The following is a 16,537-nucleotide window of genomic DNA, read 5'->3' on the forward strand; positions in this document are numbered from 1 at the left end:
GCAAGAGCTCTCTGAAGTGCCGGTTTGTTTGTACTGGGTCTTCCCTTGTCACAGGAGTGACTCTGGGTGGATCCTTCCCCCCCCCCCAAGAAATAGTGGTGCACCTGCTACCTGCCTATCAAGGCAAGCGAAAAGCCTGTCCTTTAATGGAGGAGGGTGATGTAGTTCCTGCGCCGCAGCCACCCGTCTGTCGAATACTCTTGCTGCCCATTTTGGTAAAGTGCTTCAGGACGGCCTCTGCAAGAGCGTCTGGTTTCCACGGAAGTAGGTCAGAGAGATCCTACTGACAACCGTCAGGGGTTTCGGTGCAAGGTGCCTTTAAGCGGAGCTTCTGGGGGACATTTTGAACTGTCGTCAGCTCCTCCATAAGGATCCCCTCCGGGAACGTCCGGAAACGAATGAGAGAGAAGAGGATTAAGCAGCTGCCGCCGAGCAGATAATCGGAAGCTGCCTTGTCCCTTTGAGGGCAAATGAACTTGTGTGCCTCAGCGAGCGATTTAAGAAATACGTAGGGTGTGCTGGCAAAGAAATCAGCACTGTTTTAATGACGTGTTCTTTGTAACAAATAGCACTGGGATAAGAATTAATATACTGCCAGGTTCCAATGACAGGGAAAGCTTTGCCCGTTCTCGGGTTTCACAGAAACACCTTTGCATGCAGTCGGTGGAGCTTTCTAGGTAGAAGGTGGTCCAGGGGAAAAGTAGAGGGTGGAGCCCTCAAAATGAGCTCTGCATCCTCAGTGGGAGTTCAGGATGCTGTGGGGTTTAGAAGCTGGGCTGGGGAGGACGCCCTAGCTTTTTCCTGCCATCTATCATTCTGCAGTCGGCCTTGGACAACAAGTGTCCCAGCAACTACCGCTGGTGAATCAGTGGTCAACGGTAGCTCTCGTAGCCCAGTTTTAAAACATGACTGGGTATATCACTCCTTCTTCTCCCACGCAGCTTGGCTCTTGTATGAAGGGGGCAAGCCTCAACTCAGTGCAATTGCATGGGTGCCAAATTCATGCAAGGCTCCCCTCTCTTTTGTTGATGCTGAATTTAGCGTCTGCGTGCGATTGTCATCGGCTCTGAGGACCACGCAGAGAACTTCACCACCTGTAACGCTAAGCCCAGGCCTCTCCTTTGCCAAAAGACCCAGGTACCTTCTGCTAACTAAATTTAATCCATTAATCCCGTTAACAGAAATTGCTATAGAATTGACAACCTTCTCTCGGAGCTTTTGGGAGAAGAATGCTTCCACTGCCTGCTTGTTGGTTCTCAAACGTGACGGTGAGCCGCAAACCGTGTCTTGACGGCACACGAGCAAAATTGCGCCCATTTTGCCCCTCCCAACTCGCAGCAGGGGAAGGCAGACCACAATTCGCAGCCGAGATCTGTTCTTGCCCTACTTCTTGTGGTTTGATGGAGCCAAGCAAGCCACGATCCAACGCTAAATCAAGGGTCGCAGTTTGTTTCCTCCAAGGCATAAGCGGGAAGGGTGTGATTTGCTCATGCACCGTAAACCATGGTTTAGGACTGCCCACAATGCACAGACACAACCATACAAAGCCTTTCTTATTCAAACTTCCTAGAACCTGAAGCTTAATGCCTTTAGCAGGGAAGTGATAGCATATTGTCTGATCCTCCTGTGCGTTGTCGACTTTTCCTTTGACGTTCAATGTGTTTGGTTCCCCCCACCCCAGCCTCCCTGTGACGGCCATTTTGTCTTCTGTGTTCTGTAGAAATGTTTGTCAGGAACTGATACGAATAATCCAGCCCAAGTGGAGGGATTGGTTTGAAAAGAAAGCTGAACATTTTGCACTTTTGATACTCTTGGGTTGGGTGGGTGGGGAATAAATAATTTATTGGGCAAATTGTCTTTTTTTTGTATTTGTGAACAGGCCCTAATTTTATTTTGGTTTTGCTTTAAGACTCTTACAGAATCTGCAACTGAAATAAAACTATTTTAATGTGTGTTCAGAATACGGTTTGGTGCTTCCAAGTGACTCTTGATGATAAATTAATGGTGGTGCACAGTGCAATTTGGAGCCAACTCTCACACTGTTAAATTTCCATGGCATTGGATTGAGTTCGGTGCCTTTTGTGGGAGACCTTCCTCGGGTTTTCTCTCTTCCTTTTCTCTCTACCCTCCCCTGCCCCCCTCCCCTGCCCTTCACACAATGTAGAACTGAATTTGTGGAACTCGCAGACACAAGATATGGCCGCTCAGATGGCTTTAACAGGAGATTACGATGGAGAGGTATAAATAGAGCCTCCAAATTCAGAGGCAGTATACCTGCGAATACCAGTTAACTTTGGGACAAAGAACAGAGGAGGCTGTTGCCATCACGCCCTGCTTGTGGACTCACTGAAGGTGTCTGGATGGCTGCCAAAGGAGAGAGGACTATGTGGATTACATTGACCTCTGTTTTGATGTAGCAGAGCAGGAGAAGCATGGTGACCTTGCAATGTGGTTGGACTCCCATCAGGGATGTTGGGAGCTGCAGTTTAGAAACATACAGAGGGCACCCCATTGGCTATCCCATCTTGGCTCTGAGGCTCCCAGTGATATGTTCTCATCCGGCGCTCTTTATAATTTGTACATTCATTTATTTGCACATGCCTTTTATGCAAACTACTATGCTCTTGGTGAAAGGCTGGGACTTGGCTGACATTGCCAGGTGCTCTTAGGTATTGGGTGGCTGTGTCCTGTGCTCCATTTTTTGGTTTTTCTTCCAGCAGCAATGAGGGCTAGCAACTTAATTTCCCCACAAAACCAAAGATTCCCAGAACTTGCATTTGCTGGTTAGCCATCTCCCATTGTGTCAACCCTGCACATTTTCAGCTGTCCTGGTTATTGCTGTAGGTGTCAGGAAAGGGTCTGGTAGCAGGCAGAGAGTTGCACAAATCCAGCAAAGTTAAAAATGCAACGTTCTGATTCTTTGCAGGTCTGCAGGGAGGTCCTTGTGCATTACGAGCACCTGTAGTGTGAATCGGAAGCTTCCCTGAAACGGTTTATGTCCTCTTGACTTGTGGGAGGGCGCACAGCATTTCAAAGAGCAGATTTGCTCCCAGGAGTGCTGTGTTACCTGTGTAAGCAAAAGGAGCAGAAAGCCAAATTAAGGAATTTGCTGCCTCTCCCAACCCTTGGCTGCTATGGAGAGAGCAATTGGCTGACTGACTATGCTTCAGGGTAGCCAGAGAAGGGAGCTGCTGTGGTGTTTCCCCCACTTAAACCTCAGTTCTCCAGTCCATAAAATGGGGCTTGTAGTGTCTTACTTTCTTGGATGTGCTGCGAGAGGGTCTTCACAGAGCTTAGACATTGCTCTTGTCAAGAGGACCCAAGCAGGATCCTTACATTTTTGGGGGGGATCAAGTATCCCCATTCAGGTTGTCGCTAAAGCGGCAGATGCCAAGATACACCACTTACCGGAAGCATCATACATCGGCGCCACTTCAACAAGGTCGCCCCCAACGATATTCAGGCCTTGGCAGCCGCGAATAATCTCCAGAGCCTGTTTGAAAATCAAGAGAAGGCAAGTGGGTCAGGGGCAGGGAGAGGCTCTAGAATTAAGTGACTTAAACGAGTGGAGGGAAAACGCATTTTGTAGTCTGGCCCAGGAGCTGAATGCGGCCCTTCAAACTCTTCTCTCCGGCCCTCGGGAGTCTCTTCAGTCTATGCCACCCCCCCCACTAGCCAGGCCACCCCCCTCTGCCCCTGTTTTGCACACTCCAGGAATGTTTATACCAGGCTGTGACATGCCCCTGAACCTTGCTAATGCCTCTTAAGGTAAAGGTAAAGGGACCCCTGACCATTAGGTCCAGTCGTGGCCGACTCTGGGGTTGAGGTGCTCATCTCGCTTTATTGGCTGAGGGAGCCACCGTACAGCTTCCGGATCATGTGGCCAGCATGACTGAGCCGCTTCTGGCGAACCAGAGCAGTGCACAGAAACGCCATTTACCTTCCCGCTGGAGCAGTACCTATTTATCTACTTGCACTTTGACGTGCTTTCGAACTGCTAGGTTGGCAGGAGCAGGGACCGAGCAACGGGAGCTCACTCCATCACGGGGATTTGAACCGCCGACCTTCTGATCGGCAAGTCCTAGGCTCTGTGGTTTAACCCACAGTGCCACCTGCGTCCCCGCTAATGCCTCTTTCTTGCCTACAAAGGTAAGATTTATATTTGTTGTTTGCTTCATCCCCTTCTGACTCTTGTGCTGTCTGCCAGCAGTACATGGCCTCTAAGAGATTATCTGGGAGGAAATGTGGCCCTTTTGCTGGAAAAGATTCCTCGCCCCTTTTACAGAAGGAGGTCTTTGCATATCAGGGATCCAACCAAATTGAAAAATGGGCACAAACGCCTGCAACTGAACAGGCTGATGCAATTGGTAACCTCCGAGTCAGAAGAAGGTAAAGCAAAGTCTGCAGTTACTAAGGCCCTCCTGTGTCGCTGGACTCAGCTCCAAGCAGCATAGCCAAGGATCAGGGATGATGGGAATTGTCAGCCCAGCAACATCTGGAAGGCCACAAGCTCCTCACTTTTGTTTCAGAAAAGCTTGACCCCCTAGAAGCCAAAGCAATGCAGCAAACGTCTTGCTTAGACCTGTACTGCTTACGTTTCTGCACACTTATTTTACCTGCGAAGGAGTCAGGCCGGCAATCTCGGGTGTCCCAGTGCCAGGGGCGTAGGCAGGGTCTATTCCAGTGTTTCCCAAATGTTTTTGGGCAACGGCACACCTGTTTACTAAAAAAAAATCTCGCGGCACACCACCATTAAAGCCCCGCCCCGTGACGTCAGCGCGCAGCGTCACGCCGGGAGGGACGCACAAAAGTGAAAGTTTTTTTCCCTCCCCCTTGCTGGGGAACCTCCAAGCTTTGGGGGTGGGAGGAGGCAGCAGAGCGAGGGACTGAGGGACGGCGGCAACTGAGGCAGCGGCGGCTGAGGCAGAGCTGGGAAGGGGGTTTCCAGGGGACACGGCAGCTCCTCGAAAGGCTTCTCTCAGCTGCGCTCAATCCGCCTCGGAGAGGATTTCCCCTCCGGTCCCATGCGTTCGTTTGGGGCATCGCTCCGGCTGCTCCCTCTCCCGCCGCGCAGGAGCGATGCCTCTCTCTGGCTTTCCCTCCGCGCAGGCTGAGGGAGGGAGGGAGGGGCGCGTGTGACCCGTCTCTGCTGGGAGACCAAACCCAGCAAGGCAGAGTCGCGCGGAGGCGCCCAGGCAGCGCTTCCGGCTGCGAGGAGGAGCGCCAGGCAACAGCAGGAGGCGCGGCCTCTCCTCGCTGCCGCCGCCCCGCCTCTCGCCGCCCGACTCGCCCGCCTCCCTCCAGGCATCTCGCGGCACACGAGGCAACGTCTCACGGCACACTCGTGTGCCGCGGAACACCGGTTGGGAAACACTGGTCTATTCCATCGATGTCAAAGCTGATATAAACAGGCTTGTCTCCCATCTGCTTCCTCACCTCTGCCATCAAAGGGACTAGCGACTTCATCCAACAGTCTTCTGCTAGCACCACCCGGAAACCCTGTTAAAACACCGGCGAAAGCTTTGGAATGGAGAATCCCAGATCTAAAGAGGGCCATCATACTGATAAGGTATCTAGCTTTGCAGCCGTGCAGGTGTAAAGTTGCTCTCTGGCCCCACAGCTGACACCTGACAAGTGTTCTCCCATGAAAAGGAACAGAGGAAGGTGCCTCCCCTGATTTTCTTGTCCTTTCAAGACTGCAAACAAGGCTGTGTAGGTGCAGAGAACTGATACAGAAGAAACCAGCTTCCTTAAAATCCTAGAGTGATCAAGTTTCTAGTTCTTATCGAGATAGGCTTAAAAGTGTGTGAGCAATGCCTGGTGAACTGTAGAAAGCTGAAAGGGAGAATCCAAGTGAGAGTCTCCATGCCTGAAGGTGGGGTTGTATTGTCTAGCGACTAGTGATATCCAGGAGGCAGGATAGAAAATGTGAATGTTCTCCCACAATTTATCCAAGTTGCAGAATCTGGCTTTCTGGGTACAGAGTATGGGTAGCCTGGGTGCAGATTTTTAAATATTTCAGCATGCAGAGTATGCAGGCCTGGTTTTCCTTTTTACTGTATTTCACACAGAGAACCAGTGTGTGTTAAGGGTTAGTGTGTTGGATTAAGACCTGGGAGACAAGGCTTCAATTCACTACTCAGCCATGAAGCTCACTGGGTGACCTTGAGCCAGTCACTCTCTCTCAGCTTTACCTCCCTTGCAAGGCTGTTGTGAGGACAAAATGGGGAGCTGAAAGCCTGTGACCACCTGAAGCTCTTTGGAGGAAAGGTGGGTTATAAATAAGCAGTGTATATTCGTGATTTATTTTCAGGTGCGTAATAACGAATGAGTAATGCTAGGCATGAGTAGTACAGTGGTACCTCTGGATGCGAATGGGATCCGTTCCGGAGCCCCATTCGCATCCTGAAGCGAACGCAACCCACGTCTGCGCATCTGCGCATGCACGGGTCGCGATTTGCTGCTTCCGTGCATGTGCATGACGTCATTTTGAGCATCTGCACGTGTGCAAGCGACGAAACCCGGAAGTAACGCGCTCCGTTACTTCCGGGTTGCCGCAGAGTGCAACCCGGAAATGCTTAACCCAAAGCTACTTCAACCCGAGGAATGACTGTATTGGGCGGGCATAATATTAGAAGTTTGACATGGTCTGATGTCATGGATTGGTTGGACGAAGAGGAATGGTGGGAGGAACCAGCTGGGGGACCACCAAGAGAAGAAGGCTCAGAGCCCGGGGATTGATGGTGGGACAAGGGAAGGTGGTCAGAGGGAAAAGAGGAAGATGACGGGGAAGAGAAGGTGTTGGAAGCTGAAGAGGTAACAGGACTCAGTGAACAGGGAGAGTCTGTGGCAGAGAGAAGTCTAGAATCAGAGGCAGAAACCGAAGCAGGAGAGGCCAAGAGGCAGAGATGGGTCAGGCTTGTGAAGAGCCACAGGCATCTCTCTCACTGGCCACAGCAAGTTCACTGGTCTCCCAGTACCAGAAGAGGCATGAAAAGGGCAGAGGAGAGCATGCAGGCACAGTCTCCAATTGCTTGAGGAAAACCCTGGAGAGGAGGAGACATAGACTGTTGGGGGGGGGCAGGGACCTTTAGTCTTGGTAACTGCTTCATGGGGGGCAAGACCTACTGGAGATGAGCTGCTGTGCTCATTAGGCCTGTGCAGATCCTGTTTTGCTAATAAAGAGCTAATTCCAAACTTGTTCTCTGTGATCTACTGCTGGCTGGCTCCTGCCATCTTACCTGGTCTCGGCAATACTTGTAAGGGTCCTGAGTGTAGGAGGAGCCCCTGATTCCAATCTGAACGACCCGTTTGCAGTCCAGGAGTCCCTCGTCCACACAGCGCCGGAACGGCGTCCCATGGTAGATCTTCTCCCCCAACGCTTTGTCTCCGGTGTCCGTGTGGGCATCTACATGTACCAGCCCCACAGGGCCGTGCCTGCAGAAGGAAGGAGAGATGCTAAGGGAACAAGATGGCGTGACTTGACCACTACAGGGAAGGCAGGAAAGCTTTTTTTCTGCACTGAGGACCACATGCCCATCTGCCTGGGGCTGTACACTGGTGATGGGCGGGGCGGGGCCAGAGACAAAGGCGGGTGGAGCAACGGATGCAAATCACGCCTTTTGTACAGGAGGCTAGTTTGTACATGCACACCCTATGCCCCTCCCTACCCTCTGCCCACAGGGTTGGCAGAAGCTGCCTGACACTGTTGGTGCTGTTTCTCAATTTAGACTCACTTTTCTGCCACGGCTTGCAAGATGGGATACGTGATTGTGTGGTCTCCACCTGCAAGGACAGATAATATGGTTGATGGTGAGATTGAGCCCCCTCCCTCTTCTTTCTATACATTCTCTAATGTTACTTTAACCACTGGCTAGCCAGTACATATTTTAAGATTGCATGTGTTTGGGAAGCTCTATCCTTGGTGTCGCCATGATAAGGTCTAGTTCTTTAGGCAGAATGAGACAGCTGGCTCAGGGGGCAGATGCTACTTTTAGGCATAGCTTTCAACCTTCCCTTTTTTTGCGGGAAATTCCCTTATTCCAGCGCTGCTTCCCGCTGCTATCCCGGATTGTTAGATATCCCGTAGACTGTCCCCAGAACAGGTGAGGCTGCTGGTCGCTTATTTTCGAGGCTGCTGATCCCTTATTTTCAAATCTGATAGCTATGCTTTTGGGGGGTTTCTGATCTCTTTTTTTGCTTTGGGGTCTTTGGGACTCCTTGCCACATCAACACATGGTGATTAGATTTCTGAAATACTACTGACTAGGAGATTGCCAAGGGGCACCACAGCACCCCCAATTTAGCCGCTTCTTTGCGATCAGTGCTATCGCAGCCCCAGGCTGCTTGGCAACGTCCTTACCCAGCGTGAGGGGCACACAGCCCTGTGCCACTATCTTTTGAAAGGCCTCTCGGATTTGTCGGCAGCTATCCTTCAGGTTATACAGGTTGACGTTCACATCGCCGATGTCGGCTGCCACAAGAGAATGGTACGGATCTGCCCCAGTGCTTGGATTGCACAATCTCACCAATGACGACTCGGCCCGGATGTGGCGAGGACCAAACCTGAGGTGGAAAAAAGCAACACCTGTGTTTGTAGTGCTCAGACTCCCTGTAGGGAGCCTTTGGCAGCCTGAGAACCGCATTACTTCCTAGCATTCCTTCAGAGGGCCGCATACTGCTGATGTGAGGGGCCAGAGACAAATGTAGGCGGGGCAATGAATGTGCTTTTTACCTAGGCTAGTTTTTGCACACACACTGTGCCAGAAAATAGGGGGGTTGCCTTTAACAGCCTAACTCCTCTTTTAAGGGACTCAGTGTCCCCCAAGTTTTTAATCGATCAGAGATGGGTGAGTTGAGGCAGGATCCCATGAAAGCAAGGCAGATCTTTATTATTCTGTCCGCCTACCCCACTTCATAGGAGGTGAGGACCCAGAAACAAGGATGTACAAGAACTTGCAAAGACTTTAGGAATTGCCTGATGCCTTACCCAAAGACCACCGGAAAAATGTCATACACATGTCACAGAAAGAGAAGGTCTACAACAGAAATGTGAGCATGTGGCTTAGAATTAGAGGGGGGATGGTACACACAATGGCCAGTCCTCTGGTAACAATACCCCCCACCCCCCCTCTCTGTCCTCCATCCAGGTAAGCCAGAGGGTTTTCTCAGAGGGAAAGGACACATCTCAGCTGGGTCCAAACACTCAAGGAGGGTGCAAAGCAAGGCTTGTGAGGTGTGTGGCCAGGGGGTGGGGTCCTGAGGACCAGATAGGCCTGGGAAACTGAGTTATCCCACCTTTGCCTAAGGCCTCTGATAAGCTCGCAGCCCTGATGCTCTGGAACTGGGCTTCTGGGTCATTTCCTTCACAAGACAGAATGGTGGTGCCCCCATGAAAAAGCCACACTGAGGGGCCCCTTTTAGGCTTTCTGACGAGACCTAGCACTGCCAGCGGCCCCACTCCACACAGCTTGGAGCCTGGATGAGTTTTGTGAAAGTCTGAAAAATGAATCTGGCTCTTCTTCTTTTTTTAAAAAAAAATATTTATTAGGGTTTAACAAATCCAGAAAAAAGAAAAACATACAATAAAAGGTTACAAAGCTTCAACAATAGATAAAAAAAGAAAAAAATACAATAAAAAAGAAACAACAAAACATTATGAAAGAAAAAACAAAAACATTTAGAAAGCAAAAACATTTAAAGAAGAAAAAAGAAAGAAGAACCAGTATTTTCATGTCCTTATCTTTCATTTGCTTATTTCCTTGACTTCCTCTCACCTCCCTTTTTGTATTCTAGTTCAATTAGTTGTTTCAGCAAGTCATTTCCCTCTTTCTCAAATTTAGTTCCATAATTTATCTTAACGCAATTTAGCCTTAAATTTTACACCTTTACCCATAATCAATCTATTCTTACCTAATTCTTGATAACATTTCTACTAATGCCATATAACTTCTTTCCAGCATCCTTCTAACATTCATTAATTTTACAATATTTCTGTAAATATACTTTAATTTTTTTCCAATCTTCATCCACCAACTCTTCTCCCTGGTCTCGGATTCTGCCAGTCATTTCCGCCAACTCCATGTAGTCCATCTGCCATTCTTCCCGGGTAGGTAGATCTTGCGTCTTCCAGTACTTTGCAATGAGTATTCTTGCTGCTGTCGTAGCATACATAAAAAAAGTTCTATCCTTCTTTGGCACCAATTGGCCGACGAAAATGAATCTGGCTGTTCTGCCTTATTTCCTGATCAAATGACACAAGCATTTGCACATCCCAAAGATGGACATGGACAACGAGGCCAGCAATGGGAGGAAGAGACCTTCCCCAGCTCACTTAAGTTTTCTTGGCACACACCGAGGAAAACAAAGCAAATTGGTGCTGCAGGATGAGATCTCTGAAGAGGCCTGGGCAGGTGGAGGCATCCCAAGGCAGCTGAAAGGGATTCAAGATACCAGCTGGGAAACTGATCTAAAAGCACATGTCCAGTTGGAAAGGCTGAGGGGAGGGATCTCTCCCCTGGGCTGAAACGGCCTGTGATTATCAGAGGGACCCCAAGGTGGCCTGGAAACATTTCAGATCATACCCAGGAGACTTGGATATGTTATATAGAATCATAGGTAATCCCTTTTGCTGAAGGGAAATTTAGCTATGCTGGAACAAACTATTATATAGAATCATAGAATTGTAGAGTTGGAAGGGACCCTAAGGATCATCCAGTCCAACCCCCTACAATACAAGAATATGAGGGGTTCGAACCTGCAACCTTGGCGTTTTCAGCACCACATGCTAACCTGCTGAGCTATGCAGGTCAAAGAACCATTGTTTCTCTGTGTAAAATGTTCCTCATTTGTCACAGCTGCAGAGAAATGTTGAACATATGACTTCCCCGTGGTCTGAGGCTGGCAGAAGATCCACCAAGGGCGCATCCTGCTTGCTGGGTTTGTCCTGTCTTGTCATGGGCCTTTGCAGCTGAAACAGCTCCACTTCAGGAGATGGTCCTTGCCGTTGAGAGCCAATTCATGCAACTTGCCCCTTTGTTTTTTTTTTTGTTTTTTTTATAATATTTTTTTTATTGCTTTGTTTTCCAAGGTCAAAGTACATCGTCAATACATCGTCAATAGCACAACAAAAGCTGTTTTACAAAAAGTAAGAAGAAATTAAACAAAAGTAAATTCATTTTTCCAGATCTTTTTCCATCATCAACTGGACTTCCCCACATCCTCCATCCCTGCATTCTTTACAATAAAAATAAACAGCAAATTAATACCTTGTTTCATGTGTTTTTGTATTTTCATCTAATTATTTACTCTAAAAATTAAACTTTTCTCGGTCGTAACTTAGTTTCAATCATTTCCGAGTCTCAATACTGAAGCATATTTTTCTCAAAACTTAGCAAATTCTCAACATTCATATAACTTATAATGTTTTTGTAAATAGTCCTTAAATTTTTTCCAGTCCTCTTCCACTGCCTCTTCTCCCAGGTCTCGGATTCTGCCAGTCATTTCAGCCAGTTCCATGTAGTCCATCAGTTGCGTGTGCCACTCTTCCAGTGTGGGTAGCTCCTGTGCCTTCCAGTATTTGGCTATAAGGATTCTTGCTGCTGTAGTTGCATATAGAAAAAAAGTTCTATCTTTCTTTAGCACTCTCTGGCCTACAATGCCCAGGAGGAAGGCCTCTGGTTTCTTATGAAAGGTATACTTAAATACCTTTTTCAACTCGTTATAAATCATTTCCCAAAAAGCCTTCACCCTCAGGCATGTCCACCATAGGTGAAAGAATGTTCCTTCAGCTTCCTTACATTTCCAACATTTATTGTCAGACAAATGATATATCTTTGCAAGTTTGACTGGGGTCATGTACCACCTGTACATCATTTTCATAATGTTTTCTTTTAAGGCACTACATGCCGTAAATTTCATACCGGTGGTCCATAACCTTTCCCAGTCTTCAAACATAATGTTGTACCCAATATCTTGTGCCCATTTTATCACGGCTGATTTAACTGTCTCGTCTTGAGTATTCCATTTAAGCAACAAGTTATACAACTTGCCCCTTTGAACTTGCAGGATGGCAAACAGGATTTTCCAAACTAAGGAACTTGCAAGATTTTCCAAACTAGTAACTTCTTCCTGCTTGCAGTGAGAACTTAACTTGGCTCAGAAATTGAAGACACTACAGGATTAATTGTAGTACAAAAGCATGTGGACTGACTCTGGCAACTGCAGAGATAATAGCTCACAAATTACACGTTTCTAAGGGTAAGGAAGAACCGGAACATTTCTGCGCTGTTTGGTGAGATTTTATTTATGTGTCCAATCTATATAAACAAAATTCTCTTCCCCCCACCAAACTGAATAATTTGGCTTTCACCATGTGTTTTGCTGCTTTTATTTTTCTACATTATCTGCTCTGTATTTATTTGGAAAATACAGCCTCTGTACTGTTCCTATGTTATGTTTTATAACTTCATTTTGTTGTAATTCTGATTTTACATTAGGAAAACACTAAGAAAATTAGAAGAAAGCCAGTTTGATTCCATTTCAAGCATAAGTTTCAAATAGGCTTGAGGATCAGAATTTGATATTGAAGGGTGGGGTTTGATCTGCTCAAAATACCTCTGGGGCAAACTCTTTTAACAGATGAGTCCCGATTTCACTTTTGAGGCCCATCATTGGGCACCTAACACACATTGCTGTATGTGTAGTCTCTGTGCCAACGTCTTCATGCTTTCAGAAAAACCCACACATAACAGTAGATTTCCCAATGCATCACATCACTTTTGTTTCCAAAGCGCGGAGACTAGGTTGCTCAAACTCCAAGGAGAATTTTGGAGAAACAGCCCCAAGGTTGCTTCATTTCACTGCTAAGACTCTCAGCCAGGCCTGGACTTTGAACTTTGATTGTTGACGCAGTTAGGTAATTTCTGGTTTTTAATGGGTCTAATGAAACCTCGCCCCTTTCGATGGTCATGCAAATGCGTCAAAATGTGTGATAGTTCTGCCACTTTGGGGGACCCTCCTGCTCATTCTGCAGATTAGGGGAACCCTGGGTGACTGCCCCCCCCAAAGTCCTACCCTGACAGCACCGCTGTGTGGCCTCCTTCCACTAGAGCCTAGTTTGTGATGCAGCATTCAATCCCTTCCCTTCCCAAAGCAAACCCACTCACCTGGCCCCAGGACGGTTGGAGGTCCCCGTGTCAAGAGGGACCCCCACAAACGCCACGTCCAGACCCTCTGCTGAATTCTGGATGGGCAGCTTGAACATGGAGCAGGCCCCCACGGGTCTGGCCACGAACTCCGCACTGGGTGGCACATTGGAGCGGGCATTGGAGAGAAGGCGACGAGGGTGAAAACTCCCGGTGTAGAAACTTTCAAAGAAGGAACCGCAGGGAGTTCTGGGCAGGCAGCCAGGCCAGCCTGGGTTAGCCCTGCTGTTGCTGCTGAGCTGCTGAGAGTGACATGTGCCTGTCGGGAATGTTCTGCAGGACACCTGCTTGCCAACGGCGAGGCTGTTTTGACACGCCTTCCCCTGCAACAGGGCTTTGCGCCCCAAGGAACAGAAGATCTCCATGCTGAAGCCCCCAAGACAGGATACAGCTGGTAGCTTTAAAGGTGTTCAGGAGAGACACTCCCCCCGTAACATGCACAGCCAGTGAGCCTGCCTTTCTGCCTCCTCCCTTGATGGGTTCAAAGGGCACAAATGAGCACAAATGAGCCTGAGAAGCCTCTGCAGCCAGTGAAACTTTTTTCTCACTAGATGGCACTGTCTCATTTCCAGTTGGGATTTCAAAAGGGGTTTTTTCCCAGGGTGGAGAGGAGAGTCAGTGATTTTTACCATGCCCGATATGTGTGTTTTAGAGTTGATGACTTATTTCCACCAGAAAGCCTTAGTTGCTTAAGAGCTGTTTAAATTCAGCAACACAACCACCTTTTTTAAGAAGAGGAGGGTGAGGTTATGCCAGCTTCTACTGATCTTTTATTTCTTTCTAGCCAATTCCCTCCTGCTCAAAAAAAATAAATAAATCCCTTGTTCTTTAGAGAGAAGCTATCAGGCCATAGATCAGAAAGCCTTTTTAAACCTGTTTTTTAAGGGGGGGGGGCAAACGAAGTGGTCCACAAAGGGCAATCACACCCACTGGCCCCCATCCTACCTGCAGCTTCCCAACCCTGACTTGATGTTGAACCGTCCCTTGTTAAGAGGGATTCGCACTTCGAACTGGCAGCGGGCAACAGGCAAAAGGGTCAGACAGCAGGTGATGGGAATGATGGGAGGTGGAAGACATTGGCACTGACCCCAAAATCTCCTGCTCCTGTCCTTTTAAGCATTCTGCTGCCAGGCACTGTTCTGGGTTTTGACCCTTAAAACATTAACAAATCGTTCAGTAGGGAAAGAGAAAGAGAAAGAGAAGGGAGGGCACCTTTTAATCATGTAGACAAAGGAATGCCTGCATGTCTAAGTGAGGAATGGCCTTAAGGACTTGACTTGTTTTAAAACAAAAGCTGAGATTCTCGGAAGGCTGGCTTTTGCTACAAAGGATTAAAATGTATGCTTGTGCAGCTTTTGTTGTGGAATGTATACAGGTGCGCAATTAGTATCTGAAAGAAACCATCCAAACTTTTTGAGACCCTCATTCCTTCAGTATGGCTGTTCAGAATGGGGATACCTGTCACAGACTTCCTGGAATCTGCCCTCCCTTAGTGCCACAATGGTACTTGGTCCCTGGTGCAGAACAAAAAACAGAATGTCCAAATACTCTTTTAGTGTTTAAGTAACACACACTTTATTTCACCAACAGGTAACCTAATTCACTCTCCCAACTAGCAACAAACACCTCAACAGCTACCAAGTCTAACTAAAGTAATTAAGAATGCTCAACACAGGCTAACTATTAACACCCCAAAGTGATTCGGTAGAACATCAATGTTTACTCATTCTGCCAAATGAGAGGTGGCTCAGTGAGCCTACTGTGATGCCAAAGCTTAGGTAGATACTTCTCTCCCCCACCCCAGCCCTTTCACCTCTCCTCTTGTTCATCATATGAAGAGGGAATAATCCAGGGACTCTTGCACCCTCCAGCATGGGAATTGTTTTATAGTTGCAGATGTCATGTGAATCAACCCCCTCCCCCACCCTGTTTTTAAGTCTTAAAATAGTCTCCAAAAGTATATGTGGTAGATCACTGTGATAGTTGCTCTCTAGAAATCAACTGCATGGAGTGGTCTGGGATTCCGTCAACTTCCTTTCTAGTATTGAAATATATATTTAAACTGCTTGGCTTGGTTGCTATGAATGATCAGGAATTCTATGCAGGCAAACATGTGGAATCCTTGATAGGCAAGTGATTGGGATGGCAAAGCAAGGACAGAATTTTTTGTTGCCAGCTGGATCATCAAAGTGGTGTGATGCTTCTCTTTTTTAATATAAAGAAAAGAATCAAACTTGGAATATTTGGATGTCTTAAATGCAAATGACCCTTCACTGCTCCTACCCCAATTAGCAAAAAAATATATGGAAGTACTCCAGTCCAAATGGAAGGTGCTTTCTCCTCCTGATTCAAAGTCCTCCTTTCACTTTGCTTCCCTATAACATTCTTGTCCTTCACACAGTCTCCCCACCCCCACTTACCTATAACAAGGATTAGGCATCTCTCGGCCTCCAGCTGTTGCTGGACTGCAGCTCCCAACACCCCCTGACCACTGGCCAAATGTTGCAGCCTCCAACATCCTGGGGGGCGGCGGCAGGTGAGCCACCCATTATTTAGAAGATTACATCCTGCCTTTCAATCTCAAGGTGATTTACAATAGACTATAATACACACCAAAATCCATGCCACCAGTGGCTCTTAGGCAGGGACCAGTATGTGCTTCCCTTCAGCTCTGCATTCACAAAATATACAGCTGTTCTTTCCAGCAGGTACCTTATCTAAATGAGTTTGTTTTGTGCTCATTACAGTTCAAGTAACCTTGTCTCTTTGTTTAAGGACCCTTGCCAGATATTATTGGTGCCCTGTTTAGATTAAACATGTTTATCTTTTTGGCTCTAGAATAGTTTCTTTATTTCCTTGTTGTGCTCATTCACTGATTAATTAACAACTGAACAATTAACATGCATTTTGGCTGGGGAAGTCTAGAAGGACTAAGTAGGAAAGATCAGCAGAGCAATCCTATAGAGGTTTCGTTTCAGCTGGGGTGCATGGAACTGGTAGAGGAGCCATCCCCTTCTAAGGCAACTCCCATCTGAAACACTCCCTCTGAAACATCTGGAGGGCACTATTTTGCATCAATGCTGCCTCCCTTCTCAACAGAGACTCTTAAGATGTTTGAAGCAGAGACCCAATTCTTGAAAAGGAACTACTGCAGCCAGTTACTCTGTTTTCAAAGCAACACAATCAACCTAAATTTCTTTGCTGGCCAAATGCAATGACCACATCAGGTTTGTTTGGGGTTTTTTTCAGCAGAACCAAACCCAATCTACCTTTGCAATGAGAACACTCCAATCCCTAGAAAGTGCTTCTTACCTACAGTATTTTTTTTCGGC

At 47.5% G+C, this 16,537-nt stretch overlaps 1 protein-coding gene across 1 annotated transcript; it reads right to left on the reverse strand.

Moving 5' to 3' along the window:
* Positions 1-1,929: 1,929 nt before the first annotated feature.
* Positions 1,930-13,973, reverse strand: AGMAT (agmatinase (putative)). The gene is made up of 8 exons (XM_028740557.2): positions 13,167-13,973; positions 8,363-8,565; positions 7,737-7,785; positions 7,242-7,437; positions 5,376-5,499; positions 4,617-4,672; positions 3,409-3,493; positions 1,930-3,067 (listed from the first exon to the last, which is right to left on the reverse strand). The coding sequence occupies exons 1-8, from the start codon at positions 13,568-13,570 to the stop codon at positions 2,994-2,996; spliced, it is 1,191 nt and encodes a 396-aa protein (XP_028596390.2). The 5' UTR covers positions 13,571-13,973; the 3' UTR covers positions 1,930-2,993.
* Between the last annotated feature and the right edge of the window lie 2,564 nt (positions 13,974-16,537).

This window comes from Podarcis muralis, chromosome 7 (genome assembly GCF_964188315.1).
Source record: "Podarcis muralis chromosome 7, rPodMur119.hap1.1, whole genome shotgun sequence".
NCBI classification, from domain to species: Eukaryota; Metazoa; Chordata; class Lepidosauria; order Squamata; family Lacertidae; genus Podarcis; species Podarcis muralis.